Raw genomic sequence first — 14,777 nt, forward strand, 5'->3', positions numbered from 1 at the left:
CCCTCCAGCTCAGCCAGGTGCGCCCTGAGCCCTGAGCCCTGAGCCCTGACCTCCTCGCCCCAGCGGTCCCTCCAGCTCAGCCAGGTGCGCCCTGAGCCCTGAGCCCTGACCCCTGAGCCCTGACCTCCTCGCCCCAGCGGTCCCTCCAGCGCAGCCAGGTGCGCCCTGAGCCCTGAGCCCTGAGCCCTGACCTCCTCGCCCCAGCGGTCCCTCCAGCTCAGCCAGGTGCGCCCTGAGCCCTGAGCCCTGACCTCCTCGCCCCAGCGGTCCCTCCAGCGCAGCCAGGTGCGCCCTGAGCCCTGAGCCCTGAGCCCTGACCTCTGACCTCTGACCTCCTCGCCCCAGCGGTCCCTCCAGCTCAGCCAGGTGCGCCCTGAGCCCTGAGCCCTGACCTCCTCGCCCCAGCGGTCCCTCCAGCTCAGCCAGGTGCGCCCTGAGCCCTGAGCCCTGAGCCCTGACCTCCTCGCCCCAGCGGTCCCTCCAGCTCAGCCAGGTGCGCCCTGAGCCCTGAGCCCTGACCCCTGAGCCCTGACCTCCTCGCCCCAGCGGTCCCTCCAGCGCAGCCAGGTGCGCCCTGAGCCCTGAGCCCTGAGCCCTGACCTCCTCGCCCCAGCGGTCCCTCCAGCTCAGCCAGGTGCGCCCTGAGCCCTGAGCCCTGACCTCCTCGCCCCAGCGGTCCCTCCAGCGCAGCCAGGTGCGCCCTGAGCCCTGAGCCCTGAGCCCTGAGCCCTGAGCCCTGACCTCTGACCTCTGACCTCTGACCTCTGACCTCCTCGCCCCAGCGGTCCCTCCAGCTCAGCCAGGTGCGCCCTGAGCCCTGAGCCCTGACCTCCTCGCCCCAGCGGTCCCTCCAGCTCAGCCAGGTGCGCCCTGACCCCTGACCCCTGAGCCCTGAGCCCTGAGCCCTGAGCCCTGACCTCCTCGCCCCAGCGGTCCCTCCAGCTCAGCCAGGTGCGCCCTGAGCCCTGAGCCCTGACCCCTGAGCCCTGACCTCCTCGCCCCAGCGGTCCCTCCAGCGCAGCCAGGTGCGCCCTGAGCCCTGAGCCCTGAGCCCTGACCTCCTCGCCCCAGCGGTCCCTCCAGCTCAGCCAGGTGCGCCCTGACCCCTGAGCCCTGACCTCCTCGCCCCAGCGGTCCCTCCAGCTCAGCCAGGTGCGCTCTGACCCATGAGCCCTGAGCCCTGACCTCCTCGCCCCAGCGGTCCCTCCAGCTCAGCCAGGTGCGCCCTGAACCCTGACCCCTGACCCCTGAGCCCTGACCTCCTCGCCCCAGCGGTCCCTCCAGCTCAGCCAGGTGCGCCCTGACCCCTGACCCCTGACCCCTGACCTCCTCGCCCCAGCGGTCCCTCCAGCTCAGCCAGGTGCGCCCTGACCCCTGAGCCCTGAGCCCTGACCTCCTCGCCCCAGCGGTCCCTCCAGCTCAGCCAGGTGCGCCCTGACCCCTGACCCCTGAGCCCTGAGCCCTGAGCCCTGAGCCCTGACCTCCTCGCCCCAGCGGTCCCTCCAGCTCAGCCAGGTGCGCCCATCGCGACTGTAGCGCAGCCGGTAGCTGCGGGCGAACTCCTTGCCGTGCCCGTTGGCATGGCGACCCTGCGTCCCCACCAGCGTGACGAAGTGCAGCCGCCGCAGGTCCACCTGCAGGAACTCGGAGCTGTGGGGGTACACGGACCCCCCAGGACACCAGGCCCCATCGCCCTCCCCCGAGGACAGCCTGGGAGAGAGAGAGAAAGAGATTCATACAGACACACTGACTGGACACTCCAGTACATGAACACTGCACTGAGAGAGAGAGGGGTTCATACACACACACTGACTGGACACTCCAGTACATGAACACTGCACTGAGAGAGAGAGGGGTTCATACAGACACACTGACTGGACACTCCAGTACATGAACACTGCACTGAGAGAGAGAGGGGTTCATACAGACACACTGACTGGACACTCCAGTACATGAACACTGCACTGAGAGAGAGGGGTTAATACAGACACACTGACTGGACACTCCAGTACATGAACACTGCACTGAGAGAGAGGGGTTCATACACACACACTGACTGGACACTCCAGTACATGAACACTGCACTGAGAGAGAGAGGGGTTCATACAGACACACTGACTGGACACTCCAGTACATGAACACTGCACTGAGAGAGAGAGGGGTTCATACACACACACTGACTGGACACTCCAGTACATGAACACTGCACTGAGAGAGAGAGGGGTTCATACACACACACTGACTGGACACTCCAGTACATGAACACTGCACTGAGAGAGAGGGGTTCATACACACACACTGACTGGACACTCCAGTACATGAACACTGCACTGAGAGAGAGGGGTTCATACAGACACACTGACTGGACACTCCAGTACATTAACACTGCACTGAGAGAGAGAGGGGTTCATACAGACACACTGACTGGACACTCCAGTACATGAACACTGCACTGAGAGAGAGAGGGGTTCATACACACACACTGACTGGACACTCCAGTACATGAACACTGCACTGAGAGAGAGGGGTTCATACACACACACTGACTGGACACTCCAGTTCATGAACACTGCACTGAGAGAGAGGGGGTTTAATACAGACACACTGACTGGACACTCCAGTACATGAACACTGCACTGAGAGAGAAACGGGTTCATACACACACACTGACTGGACACTCCAGTACATGAACACTGCACTGAGAGAGAGAGAGGGGTTCATACAGACACACTGACTGGACACTCCAGTACATGAACACTGCACTGAGAGAGAAACGGGTTCATACACACACACTGACTGGACACTCCAGTACATGAACACTGCACTGAGAGAGAGAGGGGTTCATACAGACACACTGACTGGACACTCCAGTACAGTAACACTGCACTGAGAGAGAGAGGGGTTCATACAGACACACTGACTGGACACTCCAGTACATGAACACTGCACTGAGAGAGAGAGGGGTTCATACACACACACTGACTGGACACTCCAGTACATGAACACTGCACTGAGAGAGAGAGAGGGGTTCATACAGACACACTGACTGGACACTCCAGTACACTAACACTGCACTGAGAGAGAGAGGGGTTCATACACACACACTGACTGGACACTCCAGTATATTAACACTGCACTGAGAGAGGGGTTCATACAGACACACTGACTGGACACTCCAGTACATGAACACTGCACTGAGAGAGAGGTTAATACACACACACTGACTGGACACTCCAGTACATGAACACTGCACTGAGAGAGAGAGGGGTTCATACAGACACACTTACTGGACACTCCAGTACATGAACACTGCACTGAGAGAGAGAGGGGTTCATACAGACACACTGACTGGACACTCCAGTACATTAACACTGCACTGAGAGAGAGAGGGGTTCATACAGACACACTTACTGGACACTCCAGTACATGAACACTGCACTGAGAGAGAGAGGGGTTAATACACACACACTGACTGGACACTCCAGTACATGAACACTGCACTGAGAGAGAGAGGGGTTCATACAGACACACTTACTGGACACTCCAGTACATGAACACTGCACTGAGAGAGAGAGGGGTTCATACAGACACACTGACTGGACACTCCAGTACATTAACACTGCACCGAGAGAGAGAGAGGGGTTCATACAGACACACTGACTGGACACTCCAGTACATGAACACTGCACTGAGAGAGAGGTTAATACACACACACTGACTGGACACTCCAGTACATGAACACTGCACTGAGAGAGAGAGGGGTTCATACAGACACACTTACGGGACACTCCAGTACATGAACACTGCACTGAGAGACAGAGGGGTTCATACAGACACACTGACTGGACACTCCAGTACATGAACACTGCACTGAGAGAGAGAGGGGTTCATACAGACACACTGACTGGACACTCCAGGACATGAACACTGCACTGAGAGAGAGAGGGGTTCATACAGACACACTAACTGGACACTCCAGTACATGAACACTGCACTGAGAGAGAGAGGGGTTCATACAAGCACACTCACTGGACACTCCAGTACATGAACACTGCACTGAGAGAGAGAGGGGTTCATACACACACACTGACTGGACACTCCAGTACATGAACACTGCACTGAGAGAGAGAGGGGTTCATACACACACACTGACTGGACACTCCAGTATATTAACACTGCACTGAGAGAGAGGGGGGTTCATACAGACACACTGACTGGACACTCCAGTACATGAACACTGCACTGAGAGAGAGAGGGGTTCATACACACACACTGACTGGACACTCCAGTATATTAACACTGCACTGAGAGAGAGAGAGGGGTTCATACAGACACACTGACTGGACACTCCAGTACATGAACACTGCACTGAGAGAGAGGGGGGATAATACAGACACACTGACTGGACTCTCCAGTACATGAACACTGCACTGAGAGAGAGAGAGGGGTTCATACAGACACACTGACTGGACACTCCAGTACATTAACACTGCACTGAGAGAGAGAGGGGTTCATACAGACACACTGACTGGACACTCCAGTACATGAACACTGCACTGAGAGAGAGGGGTTCATACAGACACACTGACTGGACACTCCAGTACATGAACACTGCACTGAGAGAGAGAGGAGAGAGGGAGACGTGCTGAGAGAGAGACAGGGCCTGACCTGCCATGTTTGGCCTCGGTGGAGTCCGACCAGGAGCTGGACGCCTTGATGTCCTCATCAGGGATGGAGCCGTCCTGCATCCCCAGAGCATAGCGACACAGCGCTGAGAGAGACAGACAGACAGACAGACAGACAGACAGGTCAGAAAGAGAGAGTGAGTGAGAGAGACAGACAGGTGAGGGGGTAACGTCAGTCACACGGGGGGACAGGAGGGGGGTGCTGGGACTCTTACCGGTGTTGAAGTGCCACTCGGGTTCCACCGCGGTCGTCAAGGCAACCAGTGCGGCCAAGGCCAGCAGGGTCGCCATGGCAACAGTTGGGTTACCTGCTCCGTGCGCGATCCTTACATCTGGAACGGGCAGAGGTCAGAGGTCAGAGGTCACCAGGCCCTTTGACCTATGGGAGCATCTGGACCAGAGGAGCTGGACAGCTTGTTCCCCCCTCCCACCCCACTCTGTGTACAGACTGGGACTTGACAGGCACACAGGCGCTGTACTGCACTGTCCCGTGTTTTTACCCTGATCTCACTGGGCTGTACTGTGTTTTTACCCTGATCTGACTGTATCTCACGGCGCTGGGCTGTGTTTTGACCCTGATCTGACTGCAGTATGAGGCCTCAGGCTGGAGTCTGTCTGGCTGTATCAGAGACGGGCAGCAGCAGGTGTCTGTAAATAACTCGAGCTCTCCTCTCTGCTCGGGGGCGATCGGATGTCAGAGGCTCTGAGCTCCCGCACAGCTCCAGACAGCTGTGGACAGGTCTAAGACCACAGGGGGGCGCTACCGAGAGACAGGAGGCCTGATCCCAGCACACAGACAGAGATCCTGAGTGTGGCGCTGGCCTGGAGGCGGTCTGAGAGGAAGTTGTGTGCGTCTCTCTCTCTCTGTGTGTGTGTTTGTAAACACTCCCCATGTGTAGATCTCTGTGTGTGTGGCTATAGATCTCTCTCTCTCTCTCTCTCTCTCTCTCTCTCTCTCTCTCTCTCTCTCTCTCTCTCTCTGCTGCTGTCCAGCTCACTCCGGCCTGCGATCTGCTCCTATATATAGCACCCCTCCTCACTCTGATACCATTCCCCCCACAAGCTCTGAGCCCAGGTCTCTTAACGGGTCGGGCCGTGACAAGAGGGTCCTGACAAAGCAACACTCATCTCGCGCCCCTTCCAGAGACACCCTCTCCCCTGAACACACCAGTTTCTCCACTAGACACCCCACAAATCCACTGGACCAGCTGGACCGGAATTGACCCGCCGGCCCGGCTGTCCTCCTGGTGCAACTGGACCGGATCAGAACCACCGGACCTGGTGTCGGGTCTGCTCTGCTGACCCGGAGGGCCCTGCTCTCTTCAGCGCAGGCGCTGGGCTGGCAGAGACGAGCCCCGGCAGGCAGAGAGAGGAGCTCTGGGACGGGAGCCAGACCCCGCAGGCGTCTCCCGTTCTGCCTCCCTCCCCCCCCCACCTGCCGGAGAGGAGAGCCCGGTGGGGGGGGCGGGGGTGTCTGGACCCGAGCCCAGCGTAGAGAGGTGCTCCCAGGCTCCGCGGCGCTGAGGCTTGACGAGTCAGGAGCTGGGCCAGGGCAGCGAGCCGAGAGCAGAGCGCTCCACCGGAGGAGCCAGGCCAGTGGAACGAGCCGAGAGCAGAGCCCAGAGCTCGTTCTGAACGGGGAGCAGGGTGCACCAGCCCTCTCCAGAGAGGCGTGACCACGGTGAGGTGGCACGAGGCTGAGTCAGACCCAGAAATGTGAAGGCTGAGTGAGAAACTGCACACGCAGGTGTGAACACAGGGAGTGACGCCAGCAGCTCCCTGCTCCTCAGGCCCACTGATCCGGAGAGAGGAGAGACAGGGGGAGGGAGAGACAGGGGACAGAGAGGAGAGAAAGGAGACAGAGGAAAGAGAGACAGGAGGAGAGAGGGAGACAGGGGACCGAGGAGAGACGGGGGAGAGAGAGAGAGAGACACAGGGGTTAGAGAGGAGAGGGAGGAGAGAGAGACAGGGGGGAGACAGAGAAGAGACAGAACAGCCTGAGGAACCATGACAGCCCCCCCGTCAGAGAACAGCGAGCCTCAGCCGGCGTCTGCAGCAGCCCCACACCCCAGACAGGTGACCCCCCCCCACCCCCTCGTCTATCGGAGCTCCAGTATCCCAGCCGGATCGCCGGGATCGAGGAGAGGAGGGAGAACGCAGCGTTTCAGGGGCGACCTCCTTCGTCCCCAGTTTTTAATACCCCCCCCCCGCTGCAGCCCCCATCACGCCTCCGGAGAGAGAGAGCTCCCTCATCTGTGAGGCGTCTGAACCAGACCTCTGGGACTCGGGTCCGGACCTTCCCTCCGGGAGCGCTGGGAGATCCGCCCACAGCCCCCCCCCCCCTCGGGCTCCAGGTGCGCCGGCTGTCCTTCACCGAATCCGAACCTGAACCTGAATCGAACCCCAACCGGACCAAACCCTGAATCACACCGAATCCGAACCTGAATCGAACCCCAACCGGACCAAACCCTGAATCACACCGAATCCGAACCAAACCAGCATCGAACCTGAATCTGAACTGAACCCGAGTCAAATCTAATCTGAACCGAACCCAAACGGAACCGAAACGGGTCAAACCAGAATCCAAACCAACCCAAATCAAGCCGAACCCTGAATCACATCAAATCCGAACCGAACCAGAATCGAACCCAGTTCATTCTTCTTGTCCCGTTTCTGTCTCTGTTGACGCCTTGATTCCTCTCCGAAGGCGAGGATATGAGCTCCTGCCCTTCGGGCCGGACCTGCTTCATGTACACAAGGTGACTCATTCACAAGACTTCCAAGCAGCACAAAGCCTGATCCGGGAAAAGTCTCGTTAATTATTACCGCTGTGCCAACCCCGCGATTAATCCCTCAGGATAATAAGACTGTTCAAACTGAACTGAGGGAGAGGAGAGAGAGACACACTGGGATTAGAGAAACATTCTTCCCTAAATTCAGAAATCTAGTCCCAGAGTTCCCACACCTATGGGTCCCAATCCTACTGGGAAAGGGAGGAGGGAACTCAGTTGAACTGGCAGCCCAGTATGTGATCTCCAGTCCCAGCCTGAGGAACAGACAGTGAGCCTGTCTCTCAATAATAATAATACAGTGTGTGATCTCCTGTCCCAGCCTGAGGAACAGACAGTGAGTCTGTCTCTCAATAATAATAATACAGTGTGTGATCTCCTGTCCCAGCCTGAGGAACAGCGAGCCTGTCTCTCAATAATAATAATACAGTGTGTGATCTCCTGTCCCAGCCTGAGGAACAGACAGTGAGCCTGTCTCTCAATAATAATAATACAGTGTGTGATCTCCTGTCCCAGCCTGAGGAACAGCGAGCCTGTCTCTCAATAATAATAATACAGTGTGTGATCTCCTGTCCCAGCCTGAGGAACAGACAGTGAGCCTGTCTCTCAATAATAATAATAAAGTGTGTGATCTCCTGTCCCAGCCTGAGGAACAGACAGTGAGCCTGTCTCTCAATAATAATAATAAAGTGTGTGATCTCCTGTCCCAGCCTGAGGAACAGACAGTGAGCCTGTCTCTCAATAATAATAATACAGTGTGTGATCTCCTGTCCCAGCCTGAGGAACAGACAGTGAGCCTGTCTCTCAATAATAATAATACAGTGTGTGATCTCCTGTCACAGCCTGAGGAACAGACAGTGAGCCCGTCTCTCAATAATAATAATACAGTGTGTGATCTCCTGTCCCAGCCTGAGGAACAGACAGTGAGCCTGTCTCTCAATAATAATAATACAGCGTGTGATCTCCTGTCCCAGCCTGAGGAACAGACAGTGAGCCTGTCTCTCAATAATAATAATACAGCGTGTGACCTCCTGTCCCAGCCTGAGGAACAGACAGTGAGCCTGTCTCTCAATAATAATAATACAGTGTGTGATCTCCTGTCCCAGCCTGAGGAACAGACAGTGAGCCTATCTCTCAATAATAATAATACAGTGGGTGATCTCCTGTCCCAGCCTGAGGAACAGACAGTGAGCCTATCTCTCAATAATAATAATACAGTGGGTGATCTCCTGTCCCAGCCTGAGGAACAGACAGTGAGCCTGTCTCTCAATAATAATAATACAGCGTGTGACCTCCTGTCCCAGCCTGAGGAACAGACAGTGAGCCTGTCTCTCAATAATAATAATACAGTGTGTGATCTCCTGTCCCAGCCTGAGGAACAGACAGTGAGCCTGTCTCTCAATAATAATAATACAGTGTGTGATCTCCTGTCCCAGCCTGAGGAACAGACAGTGAGCCTGTCTCTCAATAATAATAATACAGCGTGTGACCTCCTGTCCCAGCCTGAGGAACAGACAGTGAGCCTGTCTCTCAATAATAATAATACAGTGTGTGATCTCCTGTCCCAGCCTGAGGAACAGACAGTGAGCCTGTCTCTCAATAATAATAATACAGTGGGTGATCTCCTGTCCCAGCCTGAGGAACAGACAGTGAGCCTGTCTCTCAATAATAATAATACAGCGTGTGACCTCCTGTCCCAGCCTGAGGAACAGACAGTGAGCCTGTCTCTCAATAATAATAATACAGTGTGTGATCTCCTGTCCCAGCCTGAGGAACAGACAGTGAGCCTCTCTCAATAATAATAATACAGTGTGTGATCTCCTGTCCCAGCCCGAGGAACAGACAGTGAGCCTCTCTCAATAATAATAATACAGTGTGTGATCTCCTGTCCCAGCCCGAGGAACAGACAGTGAGCCTGTCTCTCAATAATAATACAGTGTGTGATCTCCTGTCCCAGCCTGAGGAACAGACAGTGAGCCTCTCTCAATAATAATAATACAGTGTGTGATCTCCTGTCCCAGCCTGAGGAACAGACAGTGAGCCTGTCTCTCAATAATAATAATACAGTGTGTGATCTCCTGTCCCAGCCTGAGGAACAGACAGTGAGCCTGTCTCTCAATAATAATAATACAGTGTGTGATCTCCTGTCCCAGCCTGAGGAACAGACAGTGAGCCTGTCTCTCAATAATAATAATACAGTGTGTGATCTCCTGTCCCAGCCTGAGGAACAGACAGTGAGCCTGTCTCTCAATAATAATAATACAGTGTGTGATCTCCTGTCCCAGCCTGAGGAACAGACAGTGAGCCTGTCTCTCAATAAGAATAACACAGTGTGTGATCTCCTGTCCCAGCCTGAGGAACAGTGAGCCTGTCTCTCAATAATAATAATACAGTGTGTGATCTCCTGTCCCAGCCTGAGGAACAGACAGTGAGCCTGTCTCTCAATAATAATAATACAGTGTGTGATCTCCTGTCCCAGCTGGAGGAACAGACAGTGAGCCTGTCTCTCAATAATAATAATACAGTGTGTGATCTCCTGTCCCAGCCTGAGGAACAGTGAGCCTGTCTCTCAATAATAATAACACAGTGTGTGATCTCCTGTCCCAGCCTGAGGAACAGTGAGCCTGTCTCTCAATAATAATAATAATACAGTGTGTGATCTCCTGTCACAGCCTGAGGAACAGACAGTGAGCCTGTCTCTCAATAATAATAATACAGTGTGTGATCTCCTGTCCCAGCCTGAGGAACAGACAGTGAGCCTGTCTCTCAATAATAATAATACAGTGTGTGATCTCCTGTCCCAGCCTGAGGAACAGTGAGTCTGTCTCCCAAAAATGCTCCTTCTGTCTACAGTATATGTCAATATTTTATAATATGTCTTTGTTGTAAATATCTATAACATGTCTGTAGATTTTATTTTACTTTTATTTTATGTTTTGTTCCATGTTAATTTGATTATTTTTATTTGCTTTGGCAAGACTGATTGTACCCATCGGTCATGCTAATAAAGCCCCTTGAATTGAATTGAGAGAGACACTGGGATCAGAGAGGAGAGAGAGACCCAGGGGTCTGACTCCCCTGAGACCTGGGCCCCTGGACTGCATGACGCTGTTCAGAAACAGACTGCAGGTCTCCTGTTTTCACAGTGCTCACCTGCTCCCCAACCCTACCGCTGACACGTCTCCCCAAAACATTCCCGGGATCGAGAGTCCCATCACTGGACAGGCCCGCTCATGACCGCCAACGAGGACGGTCACAGACGCGATCGAGACCAGTCCCCCCCCCCCCACCCACCCAGAGTCAGCAGGGGGGTGTCACACAGGGGGCCGAGGGCGACAGCGGACTGACAGCCCGCTCTTGGGGGGGGAGGAGGAGGAGGAGGAGGGGGGGTACCCCAAGGGGCTCGGAGAACCGGTCGGACATGACTCCTCCGGGTGGGAACCCCTCGGGGCGCTGTTCCCAGGGTGCAGCGTGGGAAAGAGCCGTCCCCGACCATCACAAACGAACCTGTTTCCCGAAAATCACTTCTGTAGCAGTGCGCACGCTTGTAGTGATGTGTGACTGTCCAGTCCTGGAGGATATTGAAGGGTTAAGTCTTGTTCCTTCACTGCAGATTAACTGCGCAGACAGACTGTACACCACTGCTCACTGATACTCTCTCACACACACACACACTCACACACACCACTGCCCAGAGCCAGAGCACGCAGACTCTCACACACACACACACACACACCACTGCCCAGAGCCAGAGCACGCAGACTCACTCACACACTGCTTTCACTCTCTCACTCTCTCACACACACACACACACAGAGGGGTGTGCTGGACGAGCTCCTCCAGTCAGGACAGGAGGCTCTACTGTACACAGAGGGGGGTGGGAGGGGGGAACAAGCAGCACTTAGACATAGCAATTAGAGAAGCTTCTCTCTCTGGTCTGTGGAAACTAGTTTCAGGAGAAGAGACTGGTGGTGCAATTAGGGGTTTAATTAGGCGCCTTTAATTAGACTGTAATCGGCATGCGGCGCGAGGTGCACCAGCGCGAGGCCCGGAGAGCGTGACTCCGCATTTGAAACCCGAAGAATCCCAGAATCCCGGCGCCCGTCGTCCCTGGCAACGGCAAAACTCTCATCTCCATAACAACGAGACTCTCTCTCACACACACACACAAGAGAGCGCGCGCCTCCCCCCCCCTCCTCTCGTGCCAAACCTGCTGTACTCGAGACAAGGGGCCCCTGTTCTCGCGCCGCGGCCGCGAGCTGCTTTTCTCCTTTCACCGCCCGCCCGCGCGCGATCGAGACCGAGACAGAGCGAGCGAGGGGCTCGTGTCGATCCGGTACCGGTTCCGGTGTCGGTTCGGATTCCTTCACTCGTGAGCTCGCCACCCCCCCCCCCCGGGTTACATAAGGGGGCGCGAGGAGGAGGGGCTCCGCGGCTCGTGAGACCGTGCCCCGCCCACGCGCCCAAATCACAACAAAGACTGGCACGGCCACGCGCGCAGATTCCCCACGGACCCGAGCTCGTCAAGTCAGTCAAGCAGCTCTCCGATATATAGCGCCTTTCAGTCCTGAGCTCCACCAGCTCCACGTCCCCGGGGTGCAGTACAATTATTAATCAGACACACGCGAGATTTAAACACAGAAGAGGCGATAATACACGAGTAAAACACAGTACTAACAATTACTGATCAGACACGCGAGATTTAAACACGTCTCAACACATTAATACACGAGTAACACACAGGACAGCCCAGTGAGATCAGGGTAAAAACACAGGACAGCCCAGTGAGATCAGGGTAAAAACACAGGACAGCACAGTGAGATCAGGGTAAAAACACAGGACAGCCCAGTGAGATCAGGGTAAAAACACAGGACAGCACAGTGAGATCAGGGTAAAAACAGGACAGCGCAGTAGAGCCCAGTGAGATCAGGGTAAAAACACAGGACAGTGCAGTACAGCCCAGTGAGATCAGGGTAAAAACACGGGACAGCGCAGTACAGCCCAGTGAGATCAGGGTAAAAACACAGGACAGTGCAGTACAGCCCAGTGAGATCAGGGTAAAAACACAGTACAGCCCAGTGAGATCAGGGTAAAAGCACAGTCCAGCCCAGTGAGATCAGGGTTAAAACACAGGACAGCCCAGTGAGATCAGGGTAAAAACACAGTACAGCCCAGTGAGATCAGGGTAAAAACACAGGACAGTGCAGTAGAGCCCAGTGAGATCAGGGTAAAAACACGGGACAGCACAGTACAGCCCAGTGAGATCAGGGTAAAAACACGGGACAGTGTAGTAAAATACACTGAGATCAGGGTAAAAACACGGGACAGCCCAGAGAGATCAGGGTAAAAACACAGGACAGCCCAGTGAGATCAGGGTAAAAACAGGACAGCGCAGTAGAGCCCAGTGAGATCAGGGTAAAAACACGGGACAGTGCAGTACAGCCCAGTGAGATCAGGGTAAAAACACAGGACAGTGCAGTACAGCCCAGTGCGATCAGGGTAAAAACACAGGACAGCCCAGTGAGATCAGGGTAAAAACACAGGACAGTGCAGTAGAGCCCAGTGAGATCAGGGTAAAAACACGGGACAGTGCAGTACAGCCCAGTGCGATCAGGGTAAAAACACAGGACAGCCCAGTGAGATCAGGGTAAAAACACAGGACAGCGCAGTGAAATTGTGGTATCTCTGTACCCCCCGCTAGGACTGGGAGAAACCGGCACCAACACCAGCAGCAGCAGCGTGACGCGGGTTCGAACCCCCCCGCCGCCGGGACAGCTGTGCCACCGGCCTGAAGGCAAGACACTGGAGTCCCAGCTGCGCCTTCCTCCCCATCACCGTCACCATCAGCAGCAGCCGCGGAGCCACCTGCCCCGGGGGGGGCAGTTCATCCGGGCACAACCCCCCTCCCCGCTCCCCGCTCCCCGCTCCTCGCTCCTGCGCCTGCGCCGGCCGCGCGGCCTGTCTTACCTCAGTCCGGGCAGCTCGCGCGGAGGACCGGGCCGGCAGGAGGAGGAGGAGGCGGGGGTTCGGGTCCGGTCCGGTCCGGTCCGGTGTCGGTCCTGGCCCCGTGCGGGCGGGCGGGCGGGCGGGCGTGCGTGCGTGCTGGCGCGCGGTGCTTTCTTCTAGAAGGGAAACAAAGTTTGTTCTCGGGCTCGTGCGGCCGCCGCGCGCTCGCTCGAGACTCCAGCCCCTCTGGCTCCGCGCGAGCCTCAGCTGCTCCGCCAGGTGCTCGTTTGCATAGCCCCGCCCCCTCCCCCCCCTCGAGGGGGGGCGGCTCGGCCAATGGGAGGGGAGGCAGCCGGCGCGGGCCAGGCGGCCAGTCCCGCGGCGGGGGGGGGCGGGGCCAGCCCGCTCGGCCCCGCCCCCCGCAGGACTCGTGTCCGGGCAGCTCGAGCCCAGAGCCGGCAGGTGTGAGTCACCGCGTCAGGCTTGATAGAGCGCCTTTCAGAGACAGACTGCACACACAGCACATTGTGCACACAGACTGCAGGGTGGTGGAGGAGGGGGGGTGTCAGACTGCTGTACACAGAGTGGTGGAGGAGGGGTGTGTCAGACTGCTGTACACAGAGAGTGGTGGAGGAGGGGGGGTGTCAGAGACTGCTGTACACAGAGAGTGGTGGAGGAGGGGGGGTGTCAGATACTGCTGTACACAGAGAGTGGTGGAGGAGGGGGTGTGTGTCAGACTGCTGTACACAGAGAGTGGTGGAGGAGGGGTGTGTCAGACTGCTGTACACAGAGAGTGGTGGAGGAGGGGTGTGTGTCAGACTGCTGTACACAGAGTGGTGGAGGAGGGGGGGTGTCAGATACTGCTGTACACAGAGAGTGGTGGAGGAGGGGGTGTGTGTCAGACTGCTGTACACAGAGTGGTGGAGGAGGGGGAGTGTCAGAGACTGCTGTACACAGAGAGTGGTGGAGGAGGGGGTGTGTGTCAGACTGCTGTACACAGAGAGTGGTGGAGGAGGGGTGTGTCAGACTGCTGTACACAGAGAGTGGTGGAGGAGGGGTGTGTGTCAGACTGCTGTACACAGAGTGGTGGAGGAGGGGGGGTGTCAGACTGCTGTACACAGAGTGGTGGAGGAGGGGTGTGTCAGACTGCTGTACACAGAGAGTGGTGGAGGAGGGGTGTGTGTCAGACTGCTGTACACAGAGTGGTGGAGGAGGGGGGGTGTCAGACTGCTGTACACAGAGTGGTGGAGGAGGGGTGTGTCAGACTGCTGTACACAGAGAGTGGTGGAGGAGGGGTGTGTGTCAGACTGCTGTACACAGAGTGGTGGAGGAGGGGGGGTGTCAGATACTGCTGTAC

General features: G+C 56.2%; 1 protein-coding gene across 6 annotated transcripts in view; it reads right to left on the reverse strand.

Moving 5' to 3' along the window:
• LOC148812628 (epithelial discoidin domain-containing receptor 1-like) overlaps positions 1–13,667 on the reverse strand; it is a 32,797-nt gene extending 19,130 nt beyond the window's left edge. For 5 of the 6 annotated variants that reach the window (XM_088908561.1, XM_088908564.1, XM_088908562.1 and 2 more), the window contains exons 1-4: positions 13,442–13,667; positions 4,901–5,017; positions 4,669–4,771; positions 1,482–1,710 (exon numbers count right to left, since the gene is read on the reverse strand). In XM_088908561.1, the coding sequence (XP_088764687.1) occupies positions 1,482–1,710; positions 4,669–4,771; positions 4,901–4,976 (408 nt within the window). In that variant the 5' untranslated portion in view covers positions 4,977–5,017; positions 13,442–13,667. The remainder of the gene's footprint in view (positions 1–1,481; positions 1,711–4,668; positions 4,772–4,900; positions 5,018–13,441) is intronic. The other variant, XM_088908565.1, reaches the window with a different exon arrangement.
• Positions 13,668–14,777: the final 1,110 nt, after the last annotated feature.

Source organism: Atractosteus spatula, assembly GCF_055471065.1.
Source record: "Atractosteus spatula isolate fAtrSpa1 chromosome 10 unlocalized genomic scaffold, fAtrSpa1.hap1 SUPER_10_unloc_2, whole genome shotgun sequence".
Taxonomy (NCBI): Eukaryota; Metazoa; Chordata; class Actinopteri; order Semionotiformes; family Lepisosteidae; genus Atractosteus; species Atractosteus spatula.